This window comes from Mus pahari, chromosome 1, assembly GCF_900095145.1.
Source record: "Mus pahari chromosome 1, PAHARI_EIJ_v1.1, whole genome shotgun sequence".
NCBI classification, from domain to species: Eukaryota; Metazoa; Chordata; class Mammalia; order Rodentia; family Muridae; genus Mus; species Mus pahari.
The window spans coordinates 74,143,562-74,164,014 of record NC_034590.1 but is presented as its reverse complement, the minus strand read 5'-3'; the positions used below and the strand labels follow the sequence as shown (position 1 = coordinate 74,164,014).

At 35.5% G+C, this 20,453-nt stretch overlaps 2 protein-coding genes across 2 annotated transcripts; both read left to right on the top strand.

Annotated features, from left to right (window-relative positions):
• Window positions 1-6,518: 6,518 nt before the first annotated feature.
• On the top strand, window positions 6,519-7,463 carry LOC110336327 (olfactory receptor 51G2-like). Its single transcript, XM_021218838.1, has one exon. It carries the CDS (start codon window positions 6,519-6,521, stop codon window positions 7,461-7,463), a length of 945 nt encoding a protein of 314 aa, XP_021074497.1.
• Window positions 7,464-15,884: 8,421 nt separating this feature from the next.
• LOC110337862 (olfactory receptor 51G2-like) lies at window positions 15,885-16,832 on the top strand. Its single transcript, XM_021220916.1, has one exon. It carries the CDS (start codon window positions 15,885-15,887, stop codon window positions 16,830-16,832), a length of 948 nt encoding a protein of 315 aa, XP_021076575.1.
• The last annotated feature ends 3,621 nt before the right edge of the window (window positions 16,833-20,453 follow it).

The following is a 20,453-nucleotide window of genomic DNA, read 5'->3' as shown; positions in this document are numbered from 1 at the left end:
GCCCTGTGTTCCATCCTATAGATGACTGTGAGCATCCACTTCTGTATTTGCCAGGCACTGGCATAGCCTCATAAGAGACAGCTATATCAGGGTCCTTTCAGCAAAATCTTGCTGGCATATGCAATAGTGTCTGGGTTTGGTGGCTGTGTATGGGATGGATCCCCAAATGGGGCAGTCTCTGGATGGTCCTTCCTTCCGTCTCAGCTCCAAACTTTGTCTCTGTAACTCCTTTCATGGGTATTTTGTTCCCTATTCTAAGGAGGAATGAAGTATCCACACATCGGTCTTCCTTGGTGGAACAACAATATGAACTAACCAGTACCCCTAGAGCTCATGTCTCTAGCTGCATATGTAGCAGAAGATGGCCTAGTAGGCCATCATTGGGAAGAGAGGCCCCTAGCTCTTGCAAACTTTATATGCCCCAGTACAGGGGAACTCCAGGGCCAAGAAGTGGGAGTGANTGGGTAGGAGAGCAGGGTAGGGGGAGGGTATAGGGAACTTTCGGGATAGCATTTGAAATGTAAATAAAGAAAATATCTAATAAAATAAAAAAATTCAAATAAAGGTTCTACTAATATCAAGGGCACACCAGTTAGTTATCCAAAAGTATCAATGGCACAAGATGATTTTTTATATACTATATGTGTATATACATATCCATATATCTGTGTAACAACACTTGATGAAAAAGGGACCATGAATTTGAAATGGAGTCAAAACAGGTGAAAGGAGGGACTAGATAAAGAGAAGGAAAAGAGGAAACAATGTAATTATATTATAGTCTCAGAATAAAATTAATAATAAAAACAGCAGCAGCAACTACTGCTGCTGCTATTACTACAACTACAACAACTAATAAAATAATAAAATAAATAATAATATATAATATAATAATAAACAATAATATATAATAAAATAATAACAATAATAATAATAATAATATCAATAGCATAAAACTGATTGTCCCCCGAGGTTTTCTTTATCTATACCTGACTGTTCATTTTATAGATTAGTGGGGACTTAGCTGTAATCTCTGCTGCAGAGAAATTCAGGGAGAGGAGAGAGACTGCCTTCAGTTCTGTGTCCAGTGGGGAGCCATTGGCTATCTGAATGACAGATCCAATAAATATTTAATTTCTAGAATATCAAATACTTAGAAATGATCTTACTTGCTGACTAGACTATCCTGGGAAAAAAGACGAGGCTGAAAAAAAATTCTACACAAGACCATTAGCAAATAATTTAAAGGAAAAGACTCCCTTTCGAGAAGCCTTTTCAACCTGTGGTCCACTGACCACACATGGTATAAAAAAACTGAATGTTATCCAACAACATTTCTTTAAAATTTTGTGAGTTTTCTTTTCTCCAGTCATTTTTGTGACTTGGTTTGAGCATTGTAGGTGATATCATCTTGTAACATCAAAGGCTGAATGGACAAGGTTGATTGACTTTCAATGATAGGGTTTTCATGATGTTTTGGTAGCTATCTTACTCTGTATCTGCCCTCTTCTTTATGAAAATCTGTTTACATTTTCACTGATTTTAATCAATGATATAGAGAAATACACATTTCTCCAAATCCAATGATCACTAATGAAACATTTTTATTTCAACTGAACATGAAAAGATTGCTTTATAAAGGTGTTATTAATAATATCTGATAAATAATGTGACATTTCAAAGGTTAGTGAAAATAAATTAAAATTTGCACCCATGTTAGATTTACCTCACTATTAATGAGTCAATAAGCAATCTGATCAGGAGACTTAGGAGAGATGAGTCTCATGGTAAGACAGAATGGGGAGTACAAATTAGACTGAAAAATGACAGCCAGCTCTAAATGAAAACAATACCTTTAACAAACTTTAAATGCATTTATTGGTTAATTAAATTAAGATATCTATAGAGTTTGGAATTAGGATGTTTGTCTGAACATGAAATCTCAGCAACAAAGAACAAAGCATCATAACTCAGCCTTGGAGGAGACAATGCCATGGAAGAATTGTTCCTGTCTCAAAGAATGGCAGGGATAACCAGGGAGAAGAGACTGGGATCCAGTGAATGGCCCAATTTGGGATCCATCTCAAGGGCAGCTTCAAGGCCTGACACTATTACTGATACTATGGTATGCTTTCAAACAGAAGCCTAGCATGACTGTCCTCTGAGAGGCCCAACAAGCAGCTGACTGAGACAGATGCAGATACACCCAACCATTGGACTGAAGTTGCGAACCCCTATTGTTGAATTAGGGAAAGGCTGGAAGAAGCTGAGGAGGGCAACCTCATCGGAAGACCAGCACTCTTAACTAACCTGGACCCCAGAGATCTCTCAGACACTGAGGCACCAACCAGGCAGCATATATGATCTAGTCCTAGGCCCTGACACATATATAGCAGAGGACTACATGGTTTGGCCTCAATGGGACTTGGGCCTCAGACTTGAGGCCCCAGGTAGTGGGGAGACCTGGGCAGGCAGGCGGGCAGTGGTGGTGGAGGTGGTGGTGGTGATGGTGGTGGTGGTGATGGTGGTGGTGGTGGTGAACATCCTCTTGGATGAAAGGGGGAAGAGGAATGGGATGAGGAACTGTGGGAGGGTGGACTGGGAGGAGAGCAACTATTGAACTGTAAAAAATAAAAGTAATTTTATAAAAGAAAAGAAAAAAAATCAAGTCCTCCTACTTAAAATTTTTGCATGACAAGTTACCTAAGGTGTTTAAAATCTTATAGCCAAGTTTCTCTGAAAAAAAAATTAAAAAGAAACACTGCATTTCTTTAGAAGAACAATCTGACTGAATAACTATAATGAAACATTTCGTGATATTATTATTCATTTATTTATTTATCCCTGAGGAAATTTCTCAGAGCAAATAAGAAAGTGATAGCAATAGTTTGCTTCCACAGTTCCGATATAATCAATTCATGGAAACTATAGGTTCTAAGTGCTGTTGCCAGGTGCCTATATAGCTAGATTTAGATGTCTTAAGTTTGGCCCAAGTGGGAAAAGATATTGAAAATTTAAGCTTATTCATTAATTCTGAAAGGCTGTTCATTGTTGGTTGTTCACAGTGTATCAAGGGAAAATGCAAATGCAAACATCCATACACAGAACTGTGAAACAAACATTAATATCAGTGTTGTTCTATTGAACCTGCACACAGTGATGTAAGAAGAAAAATACTACACTTTGGAAGGGATCAAGACATACATTTGAATAAGTGTTCTGAGAGTCTATTCAACTTTTAGAAATCCTTTTTATCAGAGCATGTGATGGAAGGAGACCTACTATGTTCAGATAGCAGAAGTTCAAATGTGCTGTTGCATAGCAAGCTAACTACAATGATATTGTACTTTACATTTTTTATAATGTTTTTACTTTTAAAAAGTGTTATATAATTTCATGCTTTTCCCTTTCCCTTTCCTCCTTCCAGTATATGTTTAAAACTTTAAAAGTTGTTTAAAAGCTTATATTACTAGAGGTCTCGGCTCACATGCAGTTGTAAGAAATAAAACAAAATACCCTTAGTGATGCTTAAAATATTATACATTGATGTTTGTACAGGGTAAATAGGCTAAAGAAGGATAACAGCTCAAAAGGAGTCAATTGCTTCTGAACACTGCTATAATTTCTAGAAATGCCAAATAGTGTTTTGTTTAGAATGGATCAAATTAATTAAAGAGCAATAAATGCTTGAATGGAAAACCTCCAATTACATAAACTTGCTAGCTTTCTCATTTATAGTTTACATATATGTAGAATTTTCATGTTGCTGAACTATGTAATTCATTGGTAAACTGACTTCTAACAGACTTGAATTAATACAAACTTGATGTCTACTAACACTTCTTCTGATGCAATCACATACTCAGCACCTGGGCATTCTTGCATTGCCTCTAGGGAAGGCCAATGTTGATACTCACATTAAGAAAAAGGGTGTTTAGGGAGATTTTAATTCTACGGGGAGAGCTTCACACATAACAACATAGCTGAATGTAGGTCACGACTACTCATGGTCTTCAACAGAGAAGGGAAACTGTGCTTACAGAATTCTGGAGAGGATGCTGTCTTAAGATGCCAGGTGAGAGTAAAACCATGTATAATTTAAAAATGAAATTGAGATCAAAGAGATGATGGCTAAATTAGTGAATACAGGAATAGCTAATTAAGTAGGAGAAATAAAGGATGGAGGAAAGGGTCTTTTAGGGAAACCATCACTAAGTTGATTATATCAGATGTCTGAGATGAATGGAAAATGGTTGTAAAACAGTTAAAAATGAACTAGAGAAGGAGGACTGTCCACATGCATACTGATGCTGATCAGGGAGCTCCACTTCATCATAAATATAAGTATACATTAACGTTGCAAAGTACACATTCAGAAAGTCCTCTGAAAATAAAGTCTAAGCCAAAAGAAACATCAACTAGAAAGTGAACCATTTAGAAAAAAGGCGACACATAGGACTGAACAAATAATACTTTGCAAGTAAGGAGACTTGGTGAGGTGTATTCTTATCAAATTGAGGCTGAGTTTTCTAGCCAGACTTCCCCACACAGCAGCTGTCCATCAGAGGAGCAGTCCCTACCAGTCCTCTGAGGCTAATATTTGATGAACTCTGAGGTTTTACTTTTCAGATAACATATAAATTATAGATTAATCACCACAATAACTTCTGAGTCTCACCAAAATGATGTAGGTGGAAATTTTGAGCTGTGAAATATGTGACTGAAAGTCGAAATCATTCAGCAGGATCCTGAAACACCCTGTAACTAGTAACAGAAAAAAGGTAAGTCAGAATTGAGTCGGATTTCTGTGGTTTTCCTTCATGCTTGTCTCCATCAGAACCTGGACTCAAAAGAAATTTTAAACGAGACATCAGAAAAATAATGAGATTCAATGAAAATGTATACTTTCATGCAGGAAATGAAGACTTACCAGTGTAGTCTCCACTAAAACTGACAGCAGGGACAGTGATGGCAAGCAGGCAGGTGAAGAACCAGATGTCTAGAGCCTATTGTTCATGGTGTCATTTCTTATGATATGAAGACTAAGATGCATGCTTAATCTTTAAGTTTAGAAACACAGAAGGTGAGATAAAATAGACATAGAGAACTTGAAAGAATTTAAATAGGTTCATAGAATTTTTTTCTAAAAATAAATGTGTATGTTAATGTAGAGAATGAAAATGAAATCATCTCTTAAACATTGTCCGATTTATTTTGTATTGATAGTTGCCTAATATTTTTAGTGAAACTAGTAAACTGTGCCAGATTAAATTTGTGCTATTAGTGCAAGATATATTTCAGAATTAACCACATAGCCAAAACATCTATGAAGTATTAGCCTGAATAAAGAACAAATGATTAACACCTAACCACATATGTAAAGTAGGCATAGTATAATGTGTTTAGACTTACTGGCTAAAAATGCACTCAATCACTTCAATAATCCTAGTGAAAAAATCTATGTATTAACAGTTACAAAATTAATATTTTGCACTTTGAAATTAGCCCACATGGTATGTGAATTAGTATGTAAAACTTTCAATTATAGATACATTTTCAATTATTTAAAAATATTTTTCTCTTATTTTCTATGGTACTTGACTTTAGAAACCATGTTTATATTAAGGAATAATATGTAACTTGTCACAGTACTTATTAAAATTATTGATGGAGAAGTGACAATAATAATTCAAAACCAACACAAAGTATTTTGTAAATGCATTGTAAAATAAAAGTAAAATGAATGCATCCCAAAGTAAGAGTATGACAGAGAAACCCTGTCTCAAAAAACCAAAAAAAAAAAAAAAAAGAGTATGTCCTAACAAGAACCCAAGCTCATGATAATAAGATAGGATTACTATATTAAACATGAATAAAAATGTAAAATCATCTAGGTCCTTTTAGTTTTTGCACTCATATCTGCAGAAATTTTTAAGAAGAAGAAGAAAAAAAAAACAGTATTAGCAACTCCCAGATTGCTATGAGGGCTAGGTCCACACTTTACTAGATAAAGTTTTGTCTGTTATATGTAAAATACTGATTTCAATCCCAATACCACAAAATGCTATAATGCTATGAACAAGCAATCAACTGATATAACATTTATTCAATATATGTAAGACTGAAGAATTTCAAAAGAGAGTGTGCTGCTATAATTAGATTACAAATTTTGATTAGTGAGTGGGAATTTAGTTAATGATAATTTCTGAGGTTTCCATTTTAAAATGTCATCATACCAATGCTATGACTTAGATTGACTAAAAACATATTTTTTTTTTCCTTCAGTAATACATCACACATGAAGAAGTTGTTCAATAGAGGAATCACTCTTTATTGGGTCCAACTTATACAATAGGAAAAGTCATAAAGTCTTTTATCACACAAAACAACAGAAAATTCATGACTGTAAGGATGAGAGCAAAGGAATGTGCATTCAAGGTACAAAGATTATAGAGACAGGGTTCTGCATCTATTTCTGGGAAACACATTTTATAGGAGAGGTGTGCAGCCCTGACAACATGCTTCATGTCAACATCACCAACTACATCTTCTCCACCTTCCTGGTTACAGGCATTCCAGGGCTGGAGGCAGTGTACATCTGGATAGCCATACCTTTCTGTGCCATGTTTCTCATTACTATGGTGGGCAACATGACCATCATAATTGTTATCTGTCATGAGGAGACTCTTCATGTTCCTATGTATCTCTTCCTGGCCACGTTAGCCTCCTCTGACCTGGGTCTCTCTCTGTTTACCTACCCCACTCTGTTGAGAATCTTCCTGCAGAATGCTAGAGAGTTGACCACCACCGCTTGCTTCATGCAGATGTTCTTCATTCACACTTTTCAACTCCTTGAATCAGCTATTATCTTGGCAATGGCCTTTGATCGGTACGTGGCCATTTCTCACCCACTTCACTATCACTCCATTCTCACAGACACTGTGATTGCCAAGATAGGGTTGGCTATTGTTGTACGATCCTTATCTGTGCAGGTGCCTCCCCTTATCCTCTTGAGGAGGATGTACTTTTGTCATTCCAATGTACTATCTCATTCCTACTGTTTGCATCCTGACATCATAAAGCTCTCCTGCTCCAGTACTACTGTCAACAGTATCTTTGGACTCTTTGTGGTGCTCTCCACCTTGGGACTTGACTTCCTCCTCATCCTCCTTTCATATGCATTGATTCTGAAAACAGTACTGAGTATGGATTCCCACAGTGGCCGCCTCAAGGCTCTCAACACCTGCATCTCTCATCTGTGTGCTGTGGTCCTCTTCTTCACACCCATGATCTGCCTATCCATGTTGCATCGTTTTGGTCCAAGGCTTCCCTCACATGTCTATGTGACCCTGGCCAACATGCACTTTCTAATTCCTCCAGTGATGAACCCCATCGTCTATGTGGTGAAAACCAAGGAGATCCGTGACAAAATTCAGAAACTCTTCATTAAAAAGGCAATATAGGAAGCTCAGGCTGCATCTATAAAATAAATTATGAAAAAATTATATAACATTAAACATGTTCAAAAGCAACCTCTCCTTTAAAATGTTGAGTTTTTATTGTGCTTTATACAGATATGAAAACCAAGAACTATAAAGTGATATTAGTTCTTCAAAATCACAAACCTCTCAAATTCCATAAAATTTTATTCTTTTCATGCCCTATTTTTCATCCTCTTTTTAAATATTGACATTCAGGTGTCGTTTAAAGGCAGAAATAATGTGCATTATTATGTGTATAACTTTTAAAATAGTTTTCAAATTGTAGTAAATGCTGTGTACGTGTTTGTATGTACATGCAGTGTGTTGCTGCTCATGAAGGCTACAAGTGGTGACAGATCCAGGATTCCTTGGATTTGAAATTATGAATGGTTGTCAACCAAGCCATGTAATATAGGCACTGGGAACAGAACTTGGGTCTACTACAAAAGCAGTACATAATCTTAACTGCTGAGCCATCTTTCCAACAGACATTCTTGTAAGTTTGTGTCATGAATAGGATATTCAATTTCTCTTTTGTTTTCTAGAGAATAAATCCTTCATCAATTCCCATATCACTTTCTCATTATTTATTTATTATTTATACTGCCTATTTATCTAATATTTATTAAATATAACAATAGCCTTGTCTTCATTGTGTTGTTTTTGTTCTTTAAACCAAGTAAGTTGTACAATCTCATGCAACTTTGACTGAAGTAGTAATGTGAGAAGGAGGTAAGGATCTTGCCAATTGAATCAGATGAAATAAAGTTCAGATAATGAATTCCTGTAGCTCCATTGATAACCAACACATTCCAGAAAATGGTACAGAATCTGAGTGATACTGTAGCAGATACAGAAGACAGAAAAACATGTGCTAAAGTGTTAATAAAGTCAAATATTTGACTATGTCTTATTCAAGGACATAATTATATGTGTTTGTGTGTGTGTATGTGTGTGTATGTGTGTGTGTGTAAAACAATAAAGTTCTTGAATAAATTTTAAATTCAATTTTAAAACTGTTCTTCAATAGAGTGGTGATTGTTGTTATCTATTTTATCTTTAACATTTTTAAGAATTAGGAATATACAACTAGTTCAACAAGCTTATTTACTTCATAGTAGCTTCTTTTCCCTTCCACCTGACTTCTCTCCATTGTTGCTATTTTTATTCATTTTCCTTCCTTTCTCTTTTTTAGTTTTTTTTTGTTGTTGTTGAGACAAAGTCTCACTAATTTTCATGTCCTGACTTCAAAATTACATTCTCCATCTTCAGCCTTTCACTTCTTAGTGCTGATGTTATAAAGCACATATACCATTAGGTTGGATTTAAAGTTGACTTTCTTTCAATTTCAAGCAGGGATAACAACAAAAAATATTAATTAAACATGTACTATATATAAACTGACACTGAATACAATTATAAAACCAGTACATTGTCAAAAGCTGCTAAGAGTATGTGCAGTACAGGGCTAAGCACATTCTTTCCTACTGAGGCCATTTTTACTACTCTTTGGATTCAATTCTTTAGGTGCCTGTAGTTCTTCCCTTTCCATATTAGCATGACTATTAGCACACAAAACGTGATTAAATAATAGACACCATATACAGTCTACCTGTGTGTGTGTGTGTGTGTGTGTGTGTGTGTGTGTGTGTACTCAGATGAAAATTTTTTGTTTTCTTGTTTTTTGTTTTTTGAGACAGGGTTCTTCTGTGTAGCCCTGGATGTCCTGGAACTCACTTTGTAGACCAGGCTAGCCTCGAACTCAGAGATCCGCCTGTGCTCTGCCTCCCAAGTGCTGAGATTAAAGGCATGCGCCACCATGCCTGGCCAGAGGAAAATTTTTGAAGATAATAATAGTTCAGTGTATTTTCATTTCTCTGAATTATAAATGTCAAGATACATATCGACAAATAACTTCACATAATGTTATAATATTTATTGTTCATTTGGCCTCTTCTACTTTGAATGTTTCCTACGTGTATATAATTAATATATTTCCACCACTACAGTCAAAATATTCCAAAGCCAGATGTTTTTCAGAGTTTGAATGTGTCCAATAAAAACATCTCTAATACATTTCTAATGTGGATAAAAAAATTTTCTTAAAAATGATATGAGATATTTCTAGAAACAGTTACAGCAATGGACCTATTGTATAAGTTGTTGCTTATCACTTCAGCCTTTTACAAAACTCTAAGACATTTACTGAGCAATGATGCCATCATCTGTACCAAGGCAACATCTCATAATGAACCACATCAGTGCTACATGGAAAGGAACATTGAAATAGCTGTGTACTTATGTTGTCAAGTAACATGATCATGTAACAGATGGTGTACCTTTATGGCTAACTTCTGTAAGGAACGCTCTATAGACAGAACTATCTTTAATGTTACTCTGTGGTTCATGGCCCTGGTGACTAATGGAAGAGAGAATTAATGGAAGAGAGAAACCTGGTTATGTTTTGCCTATGCTATTTTGCTTCTGACAAGTGCACCACAACCTTTGTTGTATATTAAGTCTTATCCATGAGCATATTTTCACATTGCATCCTATGACTCTTTATGGAGAACCAATGAATTATTGACCATAATCTCATAACACCTCTGGCTTATTTCTAATGATGTTTCTGTTTCAATTATATAGTAACCCTATACCTACTATACCATTTTTCATTTTATATTTCCCCTTTCTTGACTTAACAGAAACACTACAGGCTCATTCTATATGAGTCTCTTGGATCAGTTTGATTTACCTTAACCTTTAAAATATTTCTCCAGAAAATGAGAACACATTTTGAAAATGTAAAAGAAAGAAAACTGAGATCAATAAAAAGCAGGCTTTATGTTTTTTATAGAATAACTTTATACTAGACATCATTTATAAGCATCAACATAGTTCTACAGATATTCTACTCTGTGTCCAAAATGCTTATAACTTAAGAATTTTTTCTTGAACAAAAGAAAGAAAATAATTAGGAGAGTGTAAGTAATTTGTCTGTCTGGAGTTCATAATATTAAGCAAGATATTGCTAGGGCCAACATCATTAGGACCATAGAATTATTTTCTTGGGGCTAGCATGGTTTTAAACTGAGAAAAAGCTGAACTAGACCCAGTTGCAAGTTCTTAGTATTATCCTGGGCAGTTTACAAAGGCTTATTAGCAGTTGTTAATGCACTCACAGCCTGCATCATGGGAAATAGCTGTGGGCCTCGTGAGAGAGCCTGGATCAGAGCTTTATAAGCCTGCTCCATTGGCATTGCACTTAAGGCAGGGAGCCTCCTGAGGCTCTACAGAGCTTGTGACTCTGTTCTGGAGTCTGGCGAGTGAGGGAAATACTTGAATCTAGGGTTGATCAGATCATGTTGTATAGTACTTGGGATGGAGGGCAGAAGCTATTCCATGACAGATTAACTCTTTATGAGAATCTCTGAGGCAGAAAGAGCACTTGTTGAATGTACTCAGTTCTACTGATGTATATGATAGTATTTTTAGATAACAATTTCTGATTCCTACTTTCCCACCTGTCAATCATCCAACTGTTTCCCTTAGAGTTTAAGATCAAATAGAAATCAAGTTGTGCTTATATGTTACATACTAGAATTGCTAAGAAATTGATGTCATAGAATAAAAGTAGGAGGAAAGGGTATAGGAAGGAAAACAAGAAACATACCTTCCAATTCTCATGTGAATTAGTAATAGAGGCCACTCAAATCGTCACCAAGAGGCCTTGGAGATAAAAACTGAAAGGTCTTCTATGCAACAGATGAAAGGGCAGCATTTTCTGTGTAACATTCCTTTAGGAAAATACAATAGTTCAGCCTATCCTCTCTAAAGATTTTAAGTGATTTTAGATTCTAAAATGCTTTAGCACAATAGACATAAACTCTTGGGATATAAACAAAGTAGAAATTCAAGCTTTAGAAAATTGGTTACTGTACAACAAGATGCTTAAAAGATACTACTAAATATTCCTTAAACACCAGACTCTATTCAATAAAGGTCCATCTCTCAGATCTCATGCATATGCAAACAAGGATGGAAAGATATTTTTAACAAAATTTGTCTAAAATAATTTTTCTTGATTTTTCTTCTATAACGACCTCACATGTTACCATTTAAACTAACTTCAATACTCTGTAATGTGTAACATTCTACATGTATAGATCATAGATATGAACTACAATATACACATTACTTTAATACATGGAAATCTAAAAATGGTGGTTCAATGTAGTAGCTCAAAAAATCAGGTAAAAAATGAATTCTCACAATTGATGTCAGGGTACCAAAATCTTGGTTAAATGTTCAGAACTTTTTTCTAACATGTACAAGATCCTTTACGGGAAAATAGAATTTTTTAACTAATTAAACATCACAATTTAGTCAATTGCCTTTTAGAGCATTTAGTGCTACTTTTGTGATAAGGAATGTTGCAAATTCAATTTATCCAACATAGCATAATTGACTTTGAAAGATAAAACATATATTCCTTCTCCTCCTTCTCCTCCTTCTTGTTTAGTTTTTCAGATGTCATTGTTCACTTTGTGGTTAATATATCATGCTAAAAGTTAATATAAGAGGAATATTTCCTCAGCTTCCTCTGTACAATAGTGATAACTACTATGAAAAGATAGACAAACATAGACTTCCTATTTGTAAACTCTCTACTGAGTCTTTACATGTGAAGCACCATGGCTAAGTCTTCCAGGAATATCTGTCTCTGAAAACCTGTCCTATATAATTCACACAAGTCAGCCTATTATTTTAAAAACTTTACTGAGTTCAAGGGGTGGCCTTTTGTAAACTCTTATTGCCCTCTGGAATCAAGCTGTATCTGGCTGTAGTGGACATGGTCTAATGTTGAAAAAATTTTCTAATAACCATTCCTAATGAAGTTATTCATTGTTCTTTTTATAATTTTCCATCGTAGGGCATTTTCTGACATACCATCCATTTGCATTTGTCTGACTATTGTCATACAATACTTTGAGATGCTTCTTCTCTATAGATTGATGGAAGCATAGATTTGTAGTATGATCAGGTCCTCATGAAGATCAATGTGTGCCCTTGGGTTGACTCACAAATATAGGTTGAATCTGTATTCTGCATCTAAGTGCATGGGTTTGATGGTATTGTCTTGTTATTACTAATATAGGCTAGAAGGATGAAGAAAAAGCAAAGTCTTTCACATAGACCTAGGAGTCTATCTATGGGGGGTGTTTCCACCTTGACACATATCTATAGTGCTGTTTTATGGAGCTGTGCTGGAGACCAGCTCCGGCACAGAATAGGACCCGAGTAGGGTAGATACAGCAGGTGATACAAAGAGGGTTGCTCTGGACAGCAGTTGGCAGTTTTTCTGAGCCTCTGAGAATGTATGGTCTCTGTCTATACTTGAGAGACAGATTATAGAGAGAAGCTGCTTTCGCAGAACTATAAGATTTATTTATATTCTTCACAGCAGTAATTGCTACATTTTCTATTTGCATTTCAACAAATTTCTAATACATAACTATTCAAGGAAAATAAAACAAAATCTTTTCAGTAATTATACTCTAAAGTTCAATGGTCACATATTCTGTGCCAGGTTAGACCAAGTTTAGACAGGTTTTAATCTTGGAGTCATAGTGTTATTGTGACAAGTGTCAGACAATTTAAAGTCTGATGAAAAAATCAATCTTTTATATTTAATTTTAATAAGCAAAGCAAAAAATTACCAAGCTGAGTTATGTCCTACTTTAAGCTTTTTTATTTCTTATTTTTTATTTCTAATTCTTGTATTTGTATCGCCATACACTCTTTATATTCATTGCACCATTGTGTGTGAGAAATGTGTTTTAGGGCCTCCAAATCTCCTTTATACATTTTGTTTTTCTAGCATTGGGTTTTCCTCAGTTATTTTACAGTAACATGGGGAACCCTGTTTACCCAGCCTTTGCATGAAGCTAGAAATTTGTGAAAGGCATATCCCTTTATTTTTATTTTTTACCAAATTCTAATCTCTATAAAGTCATTGTCCTTATTATATTGATATTTTCCTATAGGATGAACTAAGATTTCTAATGATAGTAATGAAGGTTGTTTTGTTTTATTTTGTTTTGTTATGTTTTATTTTGTTTTCCATTTGGAGAGTACCAGAACCATCTCCTAAACTTGCAAGCAGGGAAAACCTTTGTTTGAACTATTAGAGGGGTTTTGCTGAAAGCTTCCTGTCCTATTATTATCAGACTTAATTTCCATAGTACATATAGTTGTATTCTGTTTCCCTAATTCTCAATTTCCTTATGGCCCCTGCAATTTCTTTCTTTCTATAAACATACTCAGATTGATATTATCAGTAAAAGTTAAACAGGAAATGTTCCTGGTCTATTTGTGAAAGTCTACACAAACACAGTCTTGACCTGTCCCAACTTTCGATGTCAAAGTAAGGGCATCCTGTTTAGTGGGTTCATTAATTAAAAAAAAAAACAACAACTTTGTTATAACCCAAATATTAGTTCCCATTCCATTTCTCTCTCCTATAACATCTATTAAAAAGGCAAAAGCAAGGCAAGTAAGGAACACCAGAAAAAGCTGTAGACAATTTTATCCAGAGAAAGTTGCTAAGCACCTTTCTACTGAGAATCAGAACTTCCTCAGGCAGTCTCATTAGCATGTCAGTGAATTGTTCCACCAACTAAGCTTTCCAAAAGTCATGTTTTCCACTTTCATAATGTTTTAAGAAAATAAAAGCCAACTAAGTTCAATTGGATGGTAAAATCCACTCAGGGCTGCCAAATTTTAAAGAACTTCAATTTTTAATGGGTGCAATGTCAATTTTTACATTTTTGTGAAATTTTTTTAGTGTATTGGCAAACAAATTCGAAGAAAAGAGGATGTGATTTCCTATATTTTTGGAAGCACTTTGTTGTTGCACAATATAGAAATTATCAGAGGCAGATCAAGGAAAACATTCTCTTTGTTCCCATCTCTTCTTTTACAGTCAATATTCAGAGTTTTCTCAATAAGTTTTTGATGATTTTTAGTAGTTAACTCCCCTCAGTCTATCCAAAAGTGTAGTCATACAATCAAGTTCACCTTTTTTGTTAATATTTTTGCTTCTTCTTCATCTGTCCTATATTTGTTTCCAAACATGTTTATTGATATTTTTACATGCCACTTTAAAATGAGACACCATTGTGTAACCTTCATAGAAATGTAACTTTAGGATTTGCTGACTTCAACAGTTAACATGTGAATTCATGATAATAGATGCTTTTTCCTGTAATGGCACACCACTAAGATGTACTTATAGTCAAGAAGTAGAATATCATAACAATTGCCCTACTAGTCCAAGATGTTGCCTAATGAACTTTTAAATAGCACTTAAACATTTTTATTTTTAAGAAAAACTGATTAAGATGTTCAGAAGAGAAAATGCCATTTAATGTACAAATTTGATATTTGATTAAGGTTTCTCTGGAACTTCACATCCTCAGGATTTGGTTTATTATTATTTTGGTAAGTGTTTTTGAGAGCACTTGTTATTATTTTGAGACAGGTAAACTGGAGAAAATAGTGAAGATTAATTCTTGATATACTTGATCTGTCTAAAGTCAGTGCCCTCATGATCTGATTTATACATCTTCTCTGTATTGACTATAAGTTCTTCAATAATAAAAACTATATATTACCTGCTGTTATTACCAATATTTGATACAAAGAAAGAGCTTTGATTTATGATTCTACCAAAAACATTTTTCCAAATATAAATATTGTCTAGTTTTTTCTCTGTTTCATAAATTTATACCAACTACCCCAAATTTCAGTGAATACCATGAATAAAGACTGAGAAACTATTTATATCAAGTAAATGAGCACAAAACTCAAACATTTTCTAATGTATTTTTCATATTGTTTTTTGTTTGTTTGTTTGCAATGCCTTGGGATTAGTTCAGCACCAAAGTTGTATCTCATAATATAGTTTAATATAATTACTTATAATTTATATTCTAATTCCTTCGCATTCATTCAGTAAGCTATCTCTACCTTGACTCCATTGGAAATGTGCTTGTATTCTGCTATTAGAAATAATATATGCCATGTGTTTGACCTTTGTGTTCTAAACACAGAGTTGATCTTAAATTTCAAATGTTGAAAAACCTTCGAAGTGAAAAGGGGGTTTTACTCATGTTAATCACCCAAACGTGCTGTTTAAAATAAAGCTATTGTTAAGAAGTGAGTCTGCATTGTTTTAGTGTAGAAGCCGCTGAGAGGGTGAGGCTTAGCAGTGTGGGGAAACACTGAGCATTACTGTTCTATAGCCAGGGTGGCAATGTCACAGAGATATCATGCAAGAAGAGTAAGCAGATTTCGTTTCAACTTTATTACAGTTTTCTGAGGCACCCCCTATCCCGCGTTATGGCAATTTCTAAACATAGTAATGCCAGCAACTTCTTTTTCATATTAATGGATCTTCCTGGACTGGAGACTTCTCATTGCTGGACAGCAATACCCATCTGCTTAATTTACATTCTTTCTGTGCTGGGCAACATAACCATAATGCATATTGTCAAGTCTGTGCCCAGCCTTCACACACCTATGTACCTGTTTCTTTCCATGCTGTCAATGGCTGACCTGGGCCTCTCAGCTTCTACATTGCCTTCAATGGTAGCTGTTTTCCTCCTGGGCCAGAGAATGATAGGAGCTGCAGCCTGTTTTATGCAACTCTTCTTCATCCACACATTTTCAGTCATTGAGTCAGCCGTTCTCTTGGCCATGGCTTTTGACCGCTGTGTGGCCATCAGAGAGCCATTACGCTATGCTACCATTCTCACAACAAGACGTATCGGGGCCATTGGGCTGGCTGTGGTGATCCGCAGTGCTGCCCTTCATCTGCCTTTGCCTGTGCTCCTGGGAAGGCTGACGTTCCAGCCTGTCAGTGCTCTGTCTCATTCATACTGTGTTCATCCCGATGTCCTAAGACTGTCCTGTTCCAGCACAGTTGTCAACAGTGGCTTTGGGCTCTTTGTCATGCTCTCTACATTGGGGATGGATGCGGTGCTAATTCTCCTCTCCTATGTGCTGATTCTGAAGACAGTCCTGAGCATTGCTTCTAATGCTGAGCGGTTGAAAGCATTCAACACTTGCATTTCCCACATTTGTGCTGTTCTCCTATTTTATACCCCACTGGTGAGTCTATCTATGATTCACCGCTTTGGGAAAAAGAAACTACCAGCTCAGGTATACATGCTTCTCTCTTATCTTCATTTCCTTATGCCTCCAATGCTCAACCCAATTGTCTACAGTGTCAAAACCAAAGAGATTCGAGTTCGCATTCTAAAAATGCTCCATCCTAAGAAACATTGAAATATCACTGGACAATTCCACAGTCCCAGGAACAGACTGTCTCACTGAGGACATTCCAACAGAATGGAGCAAAGTGTTACCTTCACTGGATCACCAGTCAGCACATTATTTAGAATCAACAAGAATACAAGTGTGGATTCCTCTATCCATCAAACACATACAAGATCCATGGAAAAAGTCTTAATTCTTAGTATACAAAAGTCAGTTTTGTCTTTGAAAGCATTATCACAGGAGAATTGTTTCCATCTCAAGAGTATTTATACACTGTCATGTAAAAGTGCACAGAGCATAAGAATGGGTGTTTGCAACATCTAATGTCTGTTTCTGATAAACACTGTAAAATTCTGAAAACAAGCTCAGATGGGCCTTAATTAGTTGTGCTTTCAGAACTAATGGCAAACACAAATATATCATACCTTTGATTTATGTAATAACTATGAATTGGAGATTACCTCTGAAAGTGTAACTGAATAAATATTCCAAAGTATAATATGTATAGTCAAAAAAATAAAACTCTTAACTCTAGAATTACAGTGTCTGAAACCTTAAATATGAAACTTTACATTTCCTTATAGGTCATCATTTGAGAAATGAGTAGAAACTCCAATATTTACTATTTTTCTCAATTGAGCTAACCCCCATAGTCTTCAGTGTAAACATGGAAAACCCATGTTTTCAAGAATCATTATAGATATTGAATTTCTGACTCAAGGTACATCTCTTATTTCCCTTACTCCTTTAGTAACGATGTTAGGAAGTAAGCTGGAATTTTTGTTTTTGTTTTGTTTTGTTTTGTTTTGTTTTATAGTAAACTTTAAGTAAACTTAGAAGTATGTTTTATGAAAACCAGCTCATAAATATGTCATAGTTACAGAAATTGATGTATCAATGCACCATGGTCCCTTGCCACAGTGATTTAACTAACTTCCTTAATGAAATTTCTTTAGTGAGAAAACAACTACCAGGATCAGGTAGGGAAATCACTTAAGTGCTAATACTTCTGGCAAATTCATTTGGAATGCTCTAATAGGAAAATAGAAAGAAATGTAATGCCAAAATACAAATTGCAAACTATGTATTAACTATGAATAAGCATATTGAAGTACACTAAGCTACCTTTTCATTAAAGTATAAAAAAAATAGAATACTACTTTCTAGGCATGAAACACTTAAAGGACTAGAAAATGACATTATATAAAAATATACTTTTTCACTATGTCTTAGGTCCTTGAAGTAGGCAGGAGAATTCTATACTGATAACGCATAGCAGAGTGACCCCATTTGATCACTGTGATTTTGAGCCATTCTGTATAAACAAAAAGCTACACTTGAAGACTATAAAGATGAAACACATATAGGAAATTTGGTATTCCTGATGATCTATCTCTCTATAGATCTGGCCTCAGTTTGTGCACTCCAGACACAAAACACTTGTTAAGTGCTCCAGGGACATCTTGTAGTTGTTGGTAGAATGCTTTACAAGAACTATTTTTCAATCTGCTTGCAGCACACACCGTTACTTCTCCTTTGACAATACTGTCTCTTTCCCTTCCTGACATATGTACAGATCCAGTATAAATGCTCTGTGGATACTTCTGATTACCTGCCTGCCACACTTTCCCATTGTAACCCTTCTTCACGTTCTCATACCCCAGCCATGTCTACTTTGGTAAATTTTATGTCAACTTTAATAACATTAACAAAATGACATTGGCATGAGCTAAATGACTCAGATTTACCCTGTGCCATATGTTAAACTTTTAAAAGGTATAAAGCTTTTGGAACCATAATCCCAATTAAGATAAATGATGCATTTTCTAACTGTACAAGTCTTCTGATGATCAATTATACTTTTCTTTCTTTTTTTTTTTTAATTTTTATTAGGGTAATGGGAATTGATATGAGCGTAACAATAATTTTGATTCTTTTAAATAACTAAATTTGTTTAAGTATTAATGGCATTAACCTGAAGGACTTGTGACTACTGGGACTATATCTTATCCACATCTGTCTTTTTGTTCCCAGAACCATGGTAGCTGACTAATCATTAGCCATGGTTTGAATAGTTAATAGTATGAGCAACGTCATGAAGATTTAAAATGTATTGGAAACTTTATAGAAATGTTTTCCTCNCCTCTCACAGCATCTGTGCAAATCCCATTTTATAGATGAGAAAACTGAATGGTGGAGCTCATAAGAGGTTTTCCCATGGTAGTGCACCCACAAGATACATGGGTTGGAAAATAAGTCACTACTGCTTATAGTTCCATGCATTTTCTGCACTTTTAAATGCCCAGCTTCTGGTCTTAAGCTGGGAAACTGGATAGCTCTCCTTTGACTATTTTAACTTTTAAAGTTATATGTGAAGACACTAAAACAGGCCCAGGGCTATGGAATAAATATATGTAAGTAGGAGAATGTGATATGGAGATGGAATTCTTTTTCTCCATTCTCATTCTCATGCCACGGTCAAGTTTCTGCTTCTACAAGTGAGTAAATGCTTCCTGTTTATATGAGCACTAGGACTGGTGCTCTACGAAATGTGCATTTGATCCTCACAACCTATATAGTGCAGACACTGGTAATCTTCCAACCATCATGTGAAGAGATTATGAGGTAGAGAATAAGCATCTTGTCCATGTTTTCACTATAGCTCCTTGATTCTTTTCAGTCCATCTGTCTGACTCTAGAATGCAATCTTATTCACTTGATCCAGAATCCGCTATTTCTGGATCTATAGGTTGCATATTCATGTGTTTGCAATAGCCGATGATCTCTACGAGGTTAAACTCTTTGAGAGTTGGACATNTTGTGTTTGACTGTAGTGTGTTCCCACACTGTTCAGGTTACTTAGTTCATTTAATACTTAGAAAATTGCCAGACTTGGGTCAGCTGATCACTTTGTCTGTGACACTGAGAGAGAAGATGCCTCCATTTGCATCTCACCTTAAGCATCTTCTGCCTCTACACTTTTGCCTCAGGGTTTTTTCTTAAGCCCCTGAAGCTCTTAGTGTACCATTTACACAGCATAGAACTGTAAGGGAGTAAATACCCTGTGGGCAATCCTCAACTAATGGCAAGTAGGATAAACGCCTCGGCTCCCTGGCCTTCAGAAATAATTCTTAGGTGGACTTTTCCTGTACCCTTGAGAATTAGCCTTAGCTGCACTGAGCTCCAGTTGTCCACAGAGCTTTCCATTTCATTTCCTCCTTGTTTTTGTACTTGCTGCTTAACCAGGAATAAACTCCTTGCACTAAAGTCCTTTCCTCTGTTTATTACATAGTTTTGGAGAGTAAACAGACAAATGGGTCACAGCCTTGTTTTCTTACACTTCATACCAGAGGCCAAGTCATAAAAAATATGAATGGGTCATGTGGCTGGATTAACTAGATAAATTTATCTCAGGATAGATACAGCCTTGGAGGTTCTAGATAGACATGGTTAAGGTTAATAGAGGTGTGGCTTAATTTCAGCATTGCTTCTGTTTTTCTCCTTTAATAGTTCACAACATATGACCAATTACACTGCTAAAAACTTACAGTGCCTAAAAAGTTACTGAAATGAGTAGGTTAATTTGCTGAAGACTAGGATAGCTACAAATTCAGTTTGCTCCCATTCCCT